The sequence below is a fragment of the Eulemur rufifrons genome, chromosome 3 (genome assembly GCF_041146395.1).
Source record: "Eulemur rufifrons isolate Redbay chromosome 3, OSU_ERuf_1, whole genome shotgun sequence".
NCBI classification, from domain to species: domain Eukaryota; kingdom Metazoa; phylum Chordata; class Mammalia; order Primates; family Lemuridae; genus Eulemur; species Eulemur rufifrons.
The window spans coordinates 6,029,791-6,044,376 of record NC_090985.1 but is presented as its reverse complement, the minus strand read 5'-3'; the positions used below and the strand labels follow the sequence as shown (position 1 = coordinate 6,044,376).

Sequence of the window (14,586 nt, the reverse complement as noted above, 5' to 3'; positions counted from 1 at the left end):
TTTTGAGAACTTTTTTGAAAGGTGAGTCTAGAGATGCAGGGGGCTGGAGATTGTTTTGGACATACTGAGTTTGAAGTGTAGTCAGTTTGGATGGTAACTGGAGAGTTACCAGCAGATAGATAAATGAAGTCATGGGATTATAAGAGATTTTCTAAGCAGAGGTTGTATAAGAGAAAAGAGAAGAAGGACCATTTAAGAGATAAGAAGCCCAAAGGGCAAAAGAGAATGGCCAGAAAGGTAGAAAAAATACCAGAATACCAGGTGAATGTGAATCACAGGAACTAAGAACAAAGAATGTTTCATTAATAAGAATGAGGAAATATCAAAGTTGCTTGGTGAAAAGGACACTGGAAAGTGTCCATTGGACTCAGCAACACAGAGGACAAGGCTCTCCACAATTGGATCGCTGTCCGCTACTTCAAACTTCTCTTAGACTAAATTCCATACCCATACCCTGTACCCTACCCCATGGTCTTGATCTAGGACAGTACTGTTCCTACCTCAGTGGGTATCTGGAAATTAATCAGGCAGGCGCCCTACTGGCATTTAGTAGAAGGGGCCAGGGCCACTAAATACCAGCAATTCCATGAAAATTGCACTGTTCAAAATGTAAACACTGCCTCCACTGGGGGACCCTTTGTCTGGCTGGAATTTATGCCTAGCTCCAAATCTCCTGTGGCCCTTAGCCCTAACCTTCACACATTCCCCCCACTGGCTGCCATAGCCTTTGTTCCTACTGTTTTGTCTCCTAGAATTCTCTACAAATTTTTATATCTATATCCATCATAATATTTATGCTTTAAAATTCTTGAATTCTGTGGTTTAGTGGAAAGAACACAGGTTTTAAAGTTTCAGGTACTGCAGCCTGAGTTTCATTTTCCTCAACTGTTATACAGGAATACTACCACCTACTTTATATAAAAGATTGCTGAGGATAAAGTACCTAGCACAACGCCCGGCATTTGGCAGTTGCCCAATTAATATTAATTTCCCTTCCTATCACTACTCCTCCCTTGATAATTTCTCTACTCAGGAATTTACACAGCCTTCACCGCTCTTCTCACTTGGCATCGATCTTCTACCTCAAATTGCCAATGTATTCCCCGCAGCTATCTGGCTTAAGGCAAGTCACGCTTGTGGCGCTGAGCCAGCCTTGCCTGTGTTGTTACACAGTCAGTACGGCTCGAGGCAGCACAGGGCCACTGCACTCAGTCAGGAGGCTGCCTGCCATGCTCCTTTATCTAGGACCCCAGTCGCTCAGCCAAAAGCTGCAGGTGGCTACCATCCAACCTTCCCATCTCGGTGGCAGGGCCTGGCCTCAGAGACACCTATGTCTTCAAAGTCCCATTCTTCTTTCTCTACTTCTGATCAAATAACATTAAATAAAAGAGCTTCTGATTAGGTACTGTATTATTCTAAGTAAATAATTTATATTCACTTTAGCTTTATAAAATGCAATATGCAGATATATATATCCAAGGCAGTGCTTACGATCACTTCTATAAAAATTAGTACAAGAGCTCCCCAGTATAAACACCATACCTACCGAAAAATTACATTCAATTGACAGTACCTTTTCCAAAATACACTGCTTACTCCAAGACCAAGGAATGTCTGTGCGATCCATCTATCTAGCTGGATTATGAGCTTCTTGATGGTAAGGAATTTGACTTTTATATCTTTGTATCTCCATATATAACATGGCAACCTTCTCATAGTGAATGTTTAATAAATGTTTGTTATTTACCTGATAATCACAGAAAAAAGACAAATATACTTTCTTTTTTTTTTTTTTTTTTGAGACAGAGTCTCACTCTGTTGCCCGGGCTAGAGTGAGTGCCATGGCGTCAGCCTAGCTCACAGCAACCTCAAACTCCTGGGCTCAAGCGATCCTCCTGTCTCAGCCTCCCGAGTAGCTGGGACTACAGGCATGCACCACCATGCCCGGCTAATTTTTTCTATATATATTTTTAGCTGTCCATATAATTTCTTTCTATTTTTTAGTAGAGATGGGGTCTCGCTCTTGCTCAGGCTGGTCTCGAACTCCTGAGCTCAAACGATCCGCCCACCTCGGCCTCCCAGAGAGCTAGGATTACAGGCGTGAGCCACCGCGCCCGGCCTATACTTTCAACAGACATCAGTACTTCACCAAGGTCAGAGAACCAAGGTAAGGACAGATTTATGGAAAGCATCTATAGAAAGGGGTCACTTGCCTCCCAGATATGAAAGCAATTTACACTGTTAGGGAATTTTAATTTTGTAAGTCATCTTAAATTCATTTGGGAAGTATATAAGATATAATATCAAATATTCTATTAGAGAAACTAAAAAGATGCTATGTGAGATGCCTTTTCCTAAGATTCACCCATGTTTCCTTTCTTAAAAGAGTAATCCTCTATTTTTCTGATACTAAAATTTCTGGGTACCCTCTTATATAGTGATACTGAATCAAATGTCAGCTTTTCCTGTAAGAAAATAAATGAAAAACTGTAGTAGTCATTAGTAATATTCAAAACTAATTCGGGTTCTGCTCCCTCCTAGGCACATGGTAGGATTGTACTTCCCTAGGCCCCAGGTGTCGGCATGTGACTTATTTTGACCACCAAAATGTGAGTTTAATGGGATGTGCCACTTTAAGAGCCAATACACAAGTACATATGTAGAAGCACATGATGAGGAAGATTTCCATCAGCCTGGACCCCTGAGTAACTACAGTGAGAGAGAGAACACAATGGCCGTGTCACATAAGTAAGAAATACACCTTGTTGTTATAAGCGATTGGGATTTTGGAGTAATGTATTATCTATCTAGCCTACCTTGATTGACAAAAATTAAGCCTGGCAACGGGTTCTTAGTTAGGGATCAAGAAATTCTGCTTCTTATCTCAGAGTAGACAATCCACTTCTGCAATACAAGGGATAATAACAAGAACAGTAGAATCCAATCTCAATCCCAGCCTTTTTAGGTCACCTACAAATCAGCAACCAAAGCAATATACGATTTGTTTTATCTGCAACACCTCCAAGTAATACAGTGGTACTAAGCTTCACATACTGCTATAACTTTGACAAATACTAGGTTTTATTGAAAAGGCTGGACATCAAACAGATAGTTCTAGAAGTGAAATTTTGCTGTTTTGTGTACACTATTATCCTAATTTCCTTAACCAGTAATAAGGAATGAATAAACATACCAAAGAGGTTCTCTGTAATTTCAGGCAGCAGGCAATCAATGAGATTGTGCATTGAAGCAGTGCAGAGTCAAGTAAGGAAAGTGAGAGTGTGTATTGTAGCAGATACTAAGTGTAGTTTGCAGCAATCTTAGCTTTGATTTTTCTTTTCTTTTTTTTAACAAACTATAGCAATCTCAAAAATTTAAGAAATCATTATTGCTGGTCTCTGTCAGTTGTTCTGAAGGAATAAGATCCTGACCTCTGAAAAATATTATGCAGCCAACACTAAGAATTGAAGATAACAGATGGAAAATACAGAAATATCCCCTTACCTGTGGAGGACATGTTCCAAGACCCCCAGTGATTGTCTGAAACTGTAGATGGTACTGAACCTATTATATATTATGTTTCTTCCTTTATATACATATCTAAGATAAATGTAATTTATAAATTAGGTACAGTAAGAGATTAATAACTACTAATAAAATAGAACAGTTATAACAATATGCCAGCATCAGCCGGGCATGGTGGCTCATGCCTGTAATCCTAGCACTCTGGAGGCAGAAGCAGGAGGGATCACTTGAGCTCAGGAGTTCGAGACCAGCCTGAGCAAGAGCAAGACCCCATCTTTACTAAAAATAGAAAAAATTAGCCAGGCAGCTAAAAATAGAAACAAAAAAATAAGCCAGGAGTGGTAGAGAGTGACTGTAGTCCCAGCTACTTGAGAGGCTGAGGTAAGAGGATCACTTGAGCCCAGGAGTTTGAGGTTGCCGTGAGCTAGGCTAACGCCACAGAACTCTAGCCCAGGCAACAGGCAACAAAAAAAAAAAAAGGAAAACAATATGCCAGCATCACTATTCTTGCACTTAGGGGCCACTAAGAGGTAAAAAAAAAAGGTTACTTGAACATGAACACTGTGATACCACAAGGGCAGACCCAATAACTGAGACAGCTTCTCAGTGACTAACGGGTGTGTATAGCTTGGACACACTGGACAAGGGGATGATTCTCCTTCCAGAGGAGGACAGTAACATTTCATCACATTACTCAGAACAGCACACAATTTAAAACTTAAGAATTGCTTTTTCTGTCATTTTCCATTTAATATTTTTGGACTGCAGCTGACTGTGGGTAACTGAAACTACAGAAAGGGAAACTGCAGATAAAGGAAGACTATGGTATCTGGGTCTTTGAAGACATTATTAAACCATTGTCTCAATCACCCTTTAGCTCTGACCTACAGCTGCCCTTTGTGTATGTGAGATGATAAATTTCTGTATTGCTTAAGCCAAAAATAAAAAATTCTGCCACAAAATTTTTACCTATCAAGCATCAACAGAGAATGGGTAGGGATGTGATGGGACACAAGGCTGGCCTTGGCTCCCCTCTTCTCTCTTAGGCACAGCCAGACAGAGAAACAGAGGTAGCCAGGCCTGGTCAGCTATCTTAATAAGCACCTTTTACAAGAACTAAACTCAAACAAAATGTTTTATTCTTCCAGGCCAAAACAGCTCCTCCTATCAAAAACACAAAAATCTGTTCCCGACCTCACTGTTCCCTCCATTCCCGGAGACCAGCAATCAGGATACCTGCTTCAGCGTCACTAGGGTGTGGAGGGCGTTAATGAGCTTTATTATTATAAGCTCTGTTCCCAGAAGGGCCATTTGACAAATGTAATTCATTATTGCTATTTATGATCCTTTCACCTTAGTGCTGACCAGGTTCAATTTTGAACCCTCGGTGTTTTCCCATTTCAGCAGCCTATCCATAGCAGAGATTGTAAATTCCATACTAGGAGGTTTTCTCGGGCTCAGACCCATCCAGAAGCATACGCTCCAACTATCTCGAGAGATTTTAAAGATGAATAGGGTAGGATTCTAACTCCTTGCATCATTGCTTGTCAAAAACCCCAGGAGATATGAACCAGTCATTTCCTTAACACCACGTGAACAACAAACAGTTTTATAACTATAAGAGAAACTTGCAACGGTAGCAAAATACTTTATGTAACTTATTTGAAGATAAGACATATGAGAAAGAACAACATTTTTATGGCCTTTTATTTCCTTTTAAAAGGCATGTGCAATAAAATAGCTAGAATTAGAATTATTTTACTGCTCTAGCAGGCTTCCTCATAGATGTCTAAAAAGCAACATTAGAAGGATGAGGCAAAAAAAAATCATGATTATTACTTCAGGAGATGGAAAAAAAGCTTTTGATACCTTTTAACATCCTTTCATGATTAAAAACCTTTAACCACTGGGAAGAAAAAGGAAGAAACTTCCTTAATCTCATAAAGAATATTTACCAAAAAACCTATAGTAAATATTTTACTTCATAGTGACAGAATGAAAGCTTCCTTTGAAACCAGGAACAAGACCAGATGCCCACTGTCACCACTTCTATTGAATACAACACTGGAGGTCCTTGTCAGCAGAGGAAGGCAAGAAAAAGACATAAAAGGTACCAGGGTTAGAAAGAAATGAGGAAAATGTTGACATGTTGACAGATAGAATATCAGAATTAATAAGAGTTTAATACAATCTCTGGTTTTAACATCAACATATAAAAATAAAGTGATTTCTATATAGCAGCAATAAACAAATATATGTAAAATCTCTATAGGAAAAAATTATAAATGTTCATTGAGAAACCTCAAAGAAGACCTAAAGAAATGGAGAGATATACCATACTATGAATAAAACTAGATATTGTAAAAATGTAAATTCTCCTCAGAAGTTCTATAGATTTGATGAAATTCCAATCAAAATCTCAACAGACTTGTGTGTGTATGGTGTGAGTAATTTTTAACTCTAAATTGTGTACTAAAATAGAAAGGACCAAAAACAACAAAGCTACTCTTGAAGAAGAAAGTGGGTGGATTTTCTCTCCAACAGTTACAAAACTTCTTAAGAAATTACCGTATGGCCAGGTGCAGTGGCTCACACCTGTAATCCTAGCATTTTGGGAAGCTGAGGCAGGAGGATGGCTTGAGACTAGGAATTTGAGAACAGCCTGGACAACAAAGTCAGACTTCACCTCTACAAAAAATTTTTTTTTAAATTAGCAGGCATGGTCACACACACCTGTAGTCCTAGCTACTCAGAAAGCTGAGACAGGGGGATTGCTGGAGCCCTGGAGCTCAAGGGTGCTGTGAGCTATGACTGTGCCACTACAGTCTAGCCTGGGTGACAGAGCAAGACCCTGTCTCTATTAAAAAAAAAAACAAAAAGTAAAAAACAAATACTATCGTAATTAAGACAGTGTGATGTGGAGAACTAGAAAAAGAGGACAGAGTATAGAAATAGACCCATGGATTCTTAATTTATCACAAAGGTGGTGCTAAAGAAAGAACAATAGGGAAAAGATCTTTTCAATAAATGGTGCTATAAACCTTGGGTATCCACACTAGGGAAAAAAGTGAAACTGGACTGTACCATATAAAAATATAGTCCAGGTGAGTTACAGACTTAAAGCTTTTAGAAGATAATATAGAATAATACGTTCATAACCTCAGGGAAAGAAAAGATTTCTTGGATCTTAAAAACCCTAACCATAAAGGACAGCTTCCCCTTCTTCTCTTTCCTAGAGGGCCCATCTGTAACCTAGCAATTCCACTACTAAGAGAAACAGATGTTCCAAGAGAAATGCACAAAAATGTACAACAGCATACATTTTCAAGAATATTCATGGCAGTGTGTTTCATAATGGCCCCAAACTCAAACAAATCAAATCCATTAGTCACAGAATAGATAAATAAATCTGGTACATTCATATAATAGAATGTTATGCAGCAATGAAATTAAACAACCTAAGGCTACATGCACAAAAATGGATGATTCTTACAATAATAGCAAGCAAAGAAGGTAAGACACAAACCAACATATGTTATGATTCTGAAAGTCACCTTGGAAGCATACTCTGGGTTGCGTAGATAACAAACTAGCTTGGACTGGGAGGGGGACTCCCTCTTCTCCTAGTGAGAGGGGCTGTACCCAAGCACAACTTCCTACAGGACCTGCAACTGTCTCTTCCAGTTGTATCATCCCACAGGCCCCCAAGTTTTCAGGTGTTGGGCCCCTGGCATTTCCAGACAACTTCTATAAACAGCTGGCACTCAAATACAGATTGCCTGGTGTCCAAGCACTTTGTGTATCTCTTCACTGGTAAGGCTTCTCTCACAGTTGCCTGATAAAAAGAGAGCACTGGGGGAGGGGGACAAGCAGACGTCACACCAGCAGAGATCGGCCTTGACACGCCCCCCATGAGGACAATGGGAGGATAAGGGATCTGTGCCTTTTCTTCTCTTGCTTGGAAAATTCCTCTATTCCCAGTAAAATATATGTCTGAATCTATGCTCTGAGATGTTGAGAAATGTGTCTCCAGCCCGGTAAGCAGGTGGAAACTGCAAAGGAACCCACTTTGCATACCACGTGGAAACTCCAAAGGTAACAACTTGTATTTCACAATAAAAAAAAGTGTTTTAAAATAATAACAGGCCAGGCACGGTGGCTCATGCCCATAATCCTAGCACTCCGGGAGGCCAAAGCAGGAGGATCACTTAAGGTCAGGAGTTCAAGATCAGCCTGAGCAAAAGCAAGACCTGGTCTCTACTGAAATTAGCTGGGCATGGTGGCACATGCCTGTAGTCCCAGCTACTCAGGAGGCTGAAGCAGGATTGCTTGAGCCCAGGAGTTTGAGATTGCATTGAGTTATGATGACACCATTGCACTCTAGCCAGGATGACAGAGTGAGACCCTGTCTCAAAAAAAAAAAAATTGTGGACTGAATGAATGGAAGCCTTAAAGCACTGGAAGCCCCACTCTCCAGGAGACAGGGTTCTAAGCGTAGGAGTATTCTCACTCATATCAACAGAGCAAGACTCTGTCTCAAAAAAGCAAAATAAATAAATTAAATTAAATAATAACAATACGGCCTATAGAAGACACTCCTCCATTCCCTTCATGCTTTCAAGTTTCTTTAATAAAACTACTACTACCCTCTTTCCCCACTAAGTACAAAAGGGAACTAGACTTGAACTATGGCTATCCTTGACAGAAATTATAAGATAGCAGCACCCTTAACAACTGACAAGCATAAAACATGTCTAAGTGCTTGCAAAGAGAGGATGCTAAGCGATCTCTGAAGTTTCCAAGATCCTCTCACATGAAAAGGAGGGTGACTCAACAGCATCAGTGAGTGCTGGAAGCCTTGTGAGGCTGCCAAGAAGTCCCAAGTCAGGTATCTAAAGAAGGAATGGGGTTCCATGATTCTTCTGCACCAGGCTGCTGACGGAGCCACAGAGCCAAGCCAGACGGTGAGTGAGAAAACTTTGCTTCATTCCAACATTCAAACTTAAGAATACTCTCACTGCATTAGCCTGTAAAGAGGCATCTGCAAACCTTGGTAGTCAACTGAGACTGAAGATCCTACACGAAAACAAGAAAGTCCTCTAGACGGCAATGCTAGCAACAACAGATCTAAAATCTCCTGCCTCGTCATAATGAAACCGATTAATAAAGGATCATGGCTCAGTAATTAGTAGTAGTTCCTAAAAATCCTATCTCCCTCCAAGGGCCATGGATCATAGTAAATAATCAGTTGAGGAAAAACCAGGACCAAGTAAACTTAGGACATACCAGCCTCCACCAGTAAACAGCACTGGGGACAGCATGTGCCCAATTGTATAAAACAAATGTGGCAGTTCCCACATATCCTTGCTTGCTATCTCCCATGTTTGATACTGTATGAAGACACAGGCCATGTCACAGTTATGCTAGCAAAACAAATCTGAGAACATGGACTTGAGACTACTTTAATTCTGCCTCTGATAGTCTGCTTTCCTACAGAGTTATTGCCTGGCCTCAAATTATGTTACAGATGTCTTCGTCACTGTATCATTCTTTAGGAAAGATATTACCATAAATTTTACTAGCTATGCCAAAGTCCCTGTGTTATGATTATTTCAGAGCTTCACTGTCACTGGCCTATGCCTAGGAAACTAATAGTATAATCGACATAAAACTATTTATCTCACCTTTGGTCAGGTAGCCAATGACATCACTGTCCTATACCAAGAAGTCTGTCTGTAAATAGATGAACCATGATATAGTCCCCATATTAATCTTATGCATGTTAAAACTGTTAATAGATGTTAGCGGGAAAAAAAAACCCAAACTATTAAACTTAAATTACTAAATAAAATAGGTTGTAGGACTACCTCACAGTAAAAAAACAAAGAAAGAACATGAAGGGGTGGAGGTGGCTAGAGATGCCCTAGGTTCTTAGTTTTCCAGTAACGCTGGTTTGGGAGAGAATGTACCTTATCCATATGGAAGATCAAATCCAATTCACACACATTTTCGAAACACTTATCCAGAGTCTCCACAAAAACCTAGGAAACAAGGAGAAATAGGTAAGAGAAATAGGAACATATTCATAGTTCATCAGTTCACATTTGAAGGTAAAGCGGCAGTCATGATACTATTTACCTTAAGATAACTGCCGCCCACAAAGCCCTACCTTTTATTCCAGCACTAGCTAATCACCCTACTCATCCCATTTAGAGGGGACAATCTAGGACAGGAAAACCTTGTTTTTAGTACAGCAACACAACCAGCAGATACATATGGCCCTTTCCCCCTTTATAAGATGCTAATTTACATAAAATATTAACAAAATACAACTACTTACAATACTATGTCCTTTCCCCAAGTCACAATGTACACAGATACAAAAAAATTTTCATTATTAGTGTTCAGTTTTGTCTTATTAATTTCAGTTAACATTAACTTCAAAACACATTTCCATGAATCAACTTAATTTACACACATAACTTTTTAATAAAATAGAAAAATGTATAAACAATAACAGCACACCTTAATGAATTTTCAGAATGAATATACTGCGTAACTACCATCTAGATATCTGTCCTTAACTTTTTCTTTTTAAGAGACAGGGGTCTTGCAATGTTGCCCAGACTGGAAAGCAATGGCTATTCACAGGCACAATTATAGGGAACTACAGCCTCAAACTCCTGGGCTCAAGTGATCCTCCCGGCTCAGCCTTCCCAGTACCTGGAACTACAGACATGTGCTACCACATCCAGCTAACTTCTTGATTTTTCCCTCAGAGAATGACTTCATTTCAATGATCTCATTGTCACAATGTCATCAGTTGTTCAGTGCTGCACAAAAACAGGTCTTACTTAAGGCCTGCAAATGACAGGAACTGGGCACACCCTTCCCCTGTGGCACAAGATGGGTGTGCATAGGCAAACGGCCCTGTGGCAGTTGTGGGGGAAACAGACACACTATCCACGAGGAGCTGACGCACATTATTGGAATGGATCTTCTCTGTCTCTTCTCTATGTAAGTAAATCATTGTTCCACCCAGTGCTTGACTGCCACCTTGTGTTTTCCGTGGTGACTCTGCTACCAAGATGTCATGGGTAGAAGTGTGTGGATTCCTCCCCTGGGATTGGTAACCAGTGCACAGTATTCTGCTAGACACCAACCACTTTGGAAAACTATTATATTTGACATTATGTATTAATACTCCATGACTCAGCAGTTTTACTCCTAGATACATATCTTACAGAAATACAAACATATGCCAAAAAACATACAATAATTTCATAACAGTGCTAATCAGAAATCTTTACATTTTTAACAGCGGAGAATATTTCACTGTAAGGATAACATAGTTAAATATGGGTCTATTTCCAATCACCGGGCTGGGTATTTGGTGAACCCTTATACTCCTGCGGCGCAAGTCCTTCAGTTCTGGGAAATTTTTTCAAATCATTTTGTTGAGAATTTCTTCCCTTCCACATTCCTAATCAATCTTTCTAAAGCTGCTTATATTCAAATCTCTTCTTTATTTTCGCTCCCATTTTCCATCTCTGCCCACTCAGGGAGAGTCACTTAACTTGATCTTCCAATATGCAAACTGAGGTGGTTTTGTTTGTTTTCTTTTTTTTTTTATTGACAGGGTCTCACTCTTCAGGTGGGATTTGGTTTGTTTCCTTCCTCTCAGGTTTTTTATTTCTAAGAAATCGTTTTGTTCTGTGAATGTTTTTGCCTTGTTTCTCTGTGGCCTAAGAACAGGATTTTTTGTTGGTTCTTTTACTGTTTTCCTTTCTTTGTATGGTGTCCATTTCTTCCAAGCTGCTTTTTATTGTTTGTTTATTTTGTCTCTTTCTTTCATGTTAGAGGTTTTCCTCAGATGTCTGATAATCTTTGGTTTTTCATTCATAACAATAAAAGGCTAGACCGGGCACGGTGGCTCATGCCTGGAATCCTAGCACTCTGGGAGGCCAAGGTGGGCTGATCGTCTGAGCTCAGGAGTTTGAGACCAGCCTGAGCAAGAGCGAGACACCGTCTCTACTAAAAAAATAGAAAGAAATTATCTGGACAACTAAAAATATATAGAAAAAATTAGCCGGGCATGGTGGCACATACCTCTAGTCCCAGCTACTCGGGAGGCTGAGGCAGGAGGATGGCTTGAGCCCAGGAATTTGAAGTTGCTATGAGCTAGGCTGACGCCACGGCACTCTAGCCAGGACAACAAAGTGAGACTCTGTCTCAAAAAACAAATAAATAAAAGGCTGATTGGAAGCTCTATGCTCATGGCTACTTGTTGCCCACTACCCTCCATGCCCTGCCCCCAGCTTTTAAAATTTCCTTCCCCTTAGATTGGTCATATTCCCCAGTGAAATATTACAATCTCCTGCTTGTAGAATAAAAGACTGGCTGCCAGAAATGTGGGAGCTGAGTGGGGAAAAGGGCTGCAAAGTTAGTACTTAGCAGTCAGAATGCAAACCTTCATTTAATCCCCCTGATTTGCAACATCAATTATGCCTGGAGTCTCTCAAGCCAGAGATGTTTTCTTTCACCCTCTGTAGACTATACCTCTAGTCTTGTGTGGGGAAAGCGCAATACTCAGAGAACTGGAATGGGGAAAAGGACTCAGGGATCCAACTGGTTCTCAGACAGCTTTCCCTGTCTGTTCACACTCCGCCCAAGGGAGAGTCTTTGCGGCCAGCTCTGTGCCTTTGAGAGTTCTGTGGTGTGTATCAATGTGGCTGTCAGCTTTCCCTAGTGCTGGCCTGGGAAGTGGCTTCCTTGGGCTTGCCAAGTCAATTACCAGGCATTCATATTCTTTCCTGCTTTCAAAAATTTTGTCACTATTGTCTCTTTACCTGTTCTCTCTGCCTTTGTGTGTGTCTGTATTTTTTTAAAAATTCACTTTCTGCAGTTTTAAAGGAAGAAAATGAATTTAGAAGTGTGGAAATCCCTAGTAGGATCTTTAAAAAAGAAATCTGACAAAGTCTAAAGTTCTTACACAATATAAAATGTGAAAGAATACTCTGCCAAGAAAATTTGGAAAAACAGTGATAATAAGGAATGACTTGCCTTTCTAGGTATCAGAATTTGTTGCAAAGCTTTGGTAATTAACATAGTATAATACTAAGATAGGAATAAAAGTATAGGTCAGTCGGGCAGAATATAAATTACTGAAACATATGTTTATAAGGAAATGCAATTTTTTATAAAGGTGGTATTTTAAGTTGGTGGGGAAAAGATGAACTGACTGATCAATAATGTTGGGACAAACACTTACCCTTTGGGGAAAAAATAAAGTTACCTATCTCAGTGCAGACATAAAAAAATCACAGATATTAATGAGCTAAATGTAAAAAAAATAAACTAAAAATGCAATGGCAGATTCTCTGGGTGCCATTGAGGTCTCTCACTGGAGCAATTTAGTCAGTGTGTGGCAACTGCTACTGTTAAAAGCGGCAAGCAGAGGCTCCACCCTAGTGGGCTGGACTCCGCTCCATGCACCCACAGCACATGTGAGGAGAGGGGACCATGTTTTGTATCAGCACTATGCCAACTTTCATTAAAGATGGTTAATGAAATTAAGACGGGGTTCTCACATGGGCCAGTGATACAGAACACGATGGACTAGCCCAGAAAGGACATCTCCAGATAAAGGTAAGCAAGGAGAACAGTCACATGTATCTGTTTTTCCTAAAGCCTTAAAACATTGTTATTCAAGATTGCGATCAAGGTCAAGAGAAAGAAAACAGAAGTCAGATAATAAAGGACAAAAACACAGGAGCTGGAGCAGAAGCAAAGAACATGCTAATGGACAGAGAAGGAACCAAAGACATTGCAGACTCAGATAAGAAAATATAATAACAAGCCTTCATTCATGATAAGGTAAGAATGTGAATCTACAAACAAATCCTCCAAGAAATGCACATCTGAGGAATACAATGACGAAGAACATTCTTCTGATAAAGGAATAGAGAGATGAAATTCATCTGAAAATTGTGAGGACAGACACAAACACAAAGAACGAAAGACATCAAGAAGCAGAAGTCACTCAAGATATAGGTAAAGGTCTCGTGAAAGGCATCATCACAGTAGAACCACAGAAGATGTCTAAATCTAGAAGCAGAGAGAAGAAAAAAAATCACGATCTTGAAATTGGAAAAGAAAACCACAGATCAGATCTTGCTTCCATTCAAGATCAAGACACTTGGGCCGGGCGTGGTGGCTCACGCCTGTAATCCTAACACTCTGGGAGGCCGAAGCGGGAGGACTGCTTGAGGTCAGGAGTTCAAGAGCAGCCTGAGAAAGGGAAAGACCCCATTTCTACTAAAAATAGAAGGAAAAAAACAAAACAAAACAAAACAAGATCAAGACATAGGCCAGAAGAAGGAGTAGTACAAAGAGTAGAAGTCCAGGAAGAAAGAAGAGCATTGAAAAACTAAGACTGAGTAGAAGTTTAAGCCAGATTTCCAGTCCACCTCCCTTGAGCACAATGGATGCACAGGAAGCTTTTAGCTAGGAGATTGGAAAGGGCAAAGAAATTATAACAGCAAGAAAAAAAGAAATGGTTGGGGAAAAAAATAAGAAATAGCTGCAGTTACTGGAGTTTCTGTTCTCAGTGTTGTTGTCTTGCTGGCATCAGGAATGCAATTAACTTCTCAGATAGCTATGGCAGCTCAAATGGGAGCCCTGCAAGCTACAGCTTTGGCAGAGACCATAGTAGCTGCACCTAGCTATTATGATATAGCAGCTGGAAATCTGTGTACCAGAGAAAACAAGGCAAGAAGGATAGCACACATCCATATTTCAGTGTGCTGAAATATGATAATTTGAAGACAAGGACCAAAATGTCATATATGAGAAATTAATGGGTCTTAACAGCGAAGATGGGCTGGCCGCAGTGGCTCACACCTGTAATCCTAGCACTCTGGGAGGCTGAGGTGGGAGGATTGCTTGAGTTCAGGAGTTCAAGACCAGCCTGAGTAAGAGCAAGACCTCATTTCTACTAGGAAAAAAGTAGAAAAATTAGCTGGGCATCATGGAGTGCACCTGTAGTCCCAGCTACTCAGG

General features: G+C 40.1%; 1 protein-coding gene across 5 annotated transcripts in view; it reads right to left on the bottom strand.

Moving 5' to 3' along the window:
- Positions 1-14,586, bottom strand: part of AP3S2 (adaptor related protein complex 3 subunit sigma 2) — a 49,184-nt gene that overhangs the window by 24,399 nt on the left and 10,199 nt on the right. For 3 of the 5 annotated variants that reach the window (XM_069466616.1, XM_069466613.1, XM_069466615.1), the window contains one exon: positions 9,495-9,566. The exons of the other annotated variants lie outside the window; for them this stretch is intronic. In XM_069466616.1, coding sequence (XP_069322717.1) covers positions 9,495-9,566 — 72 coding nt within the window. The remainder of the gene's footprint in view (positions 1-9,494; positions 9,567-14,586) is intronic. 5 annotated transcript variants of the gene reach the window in all.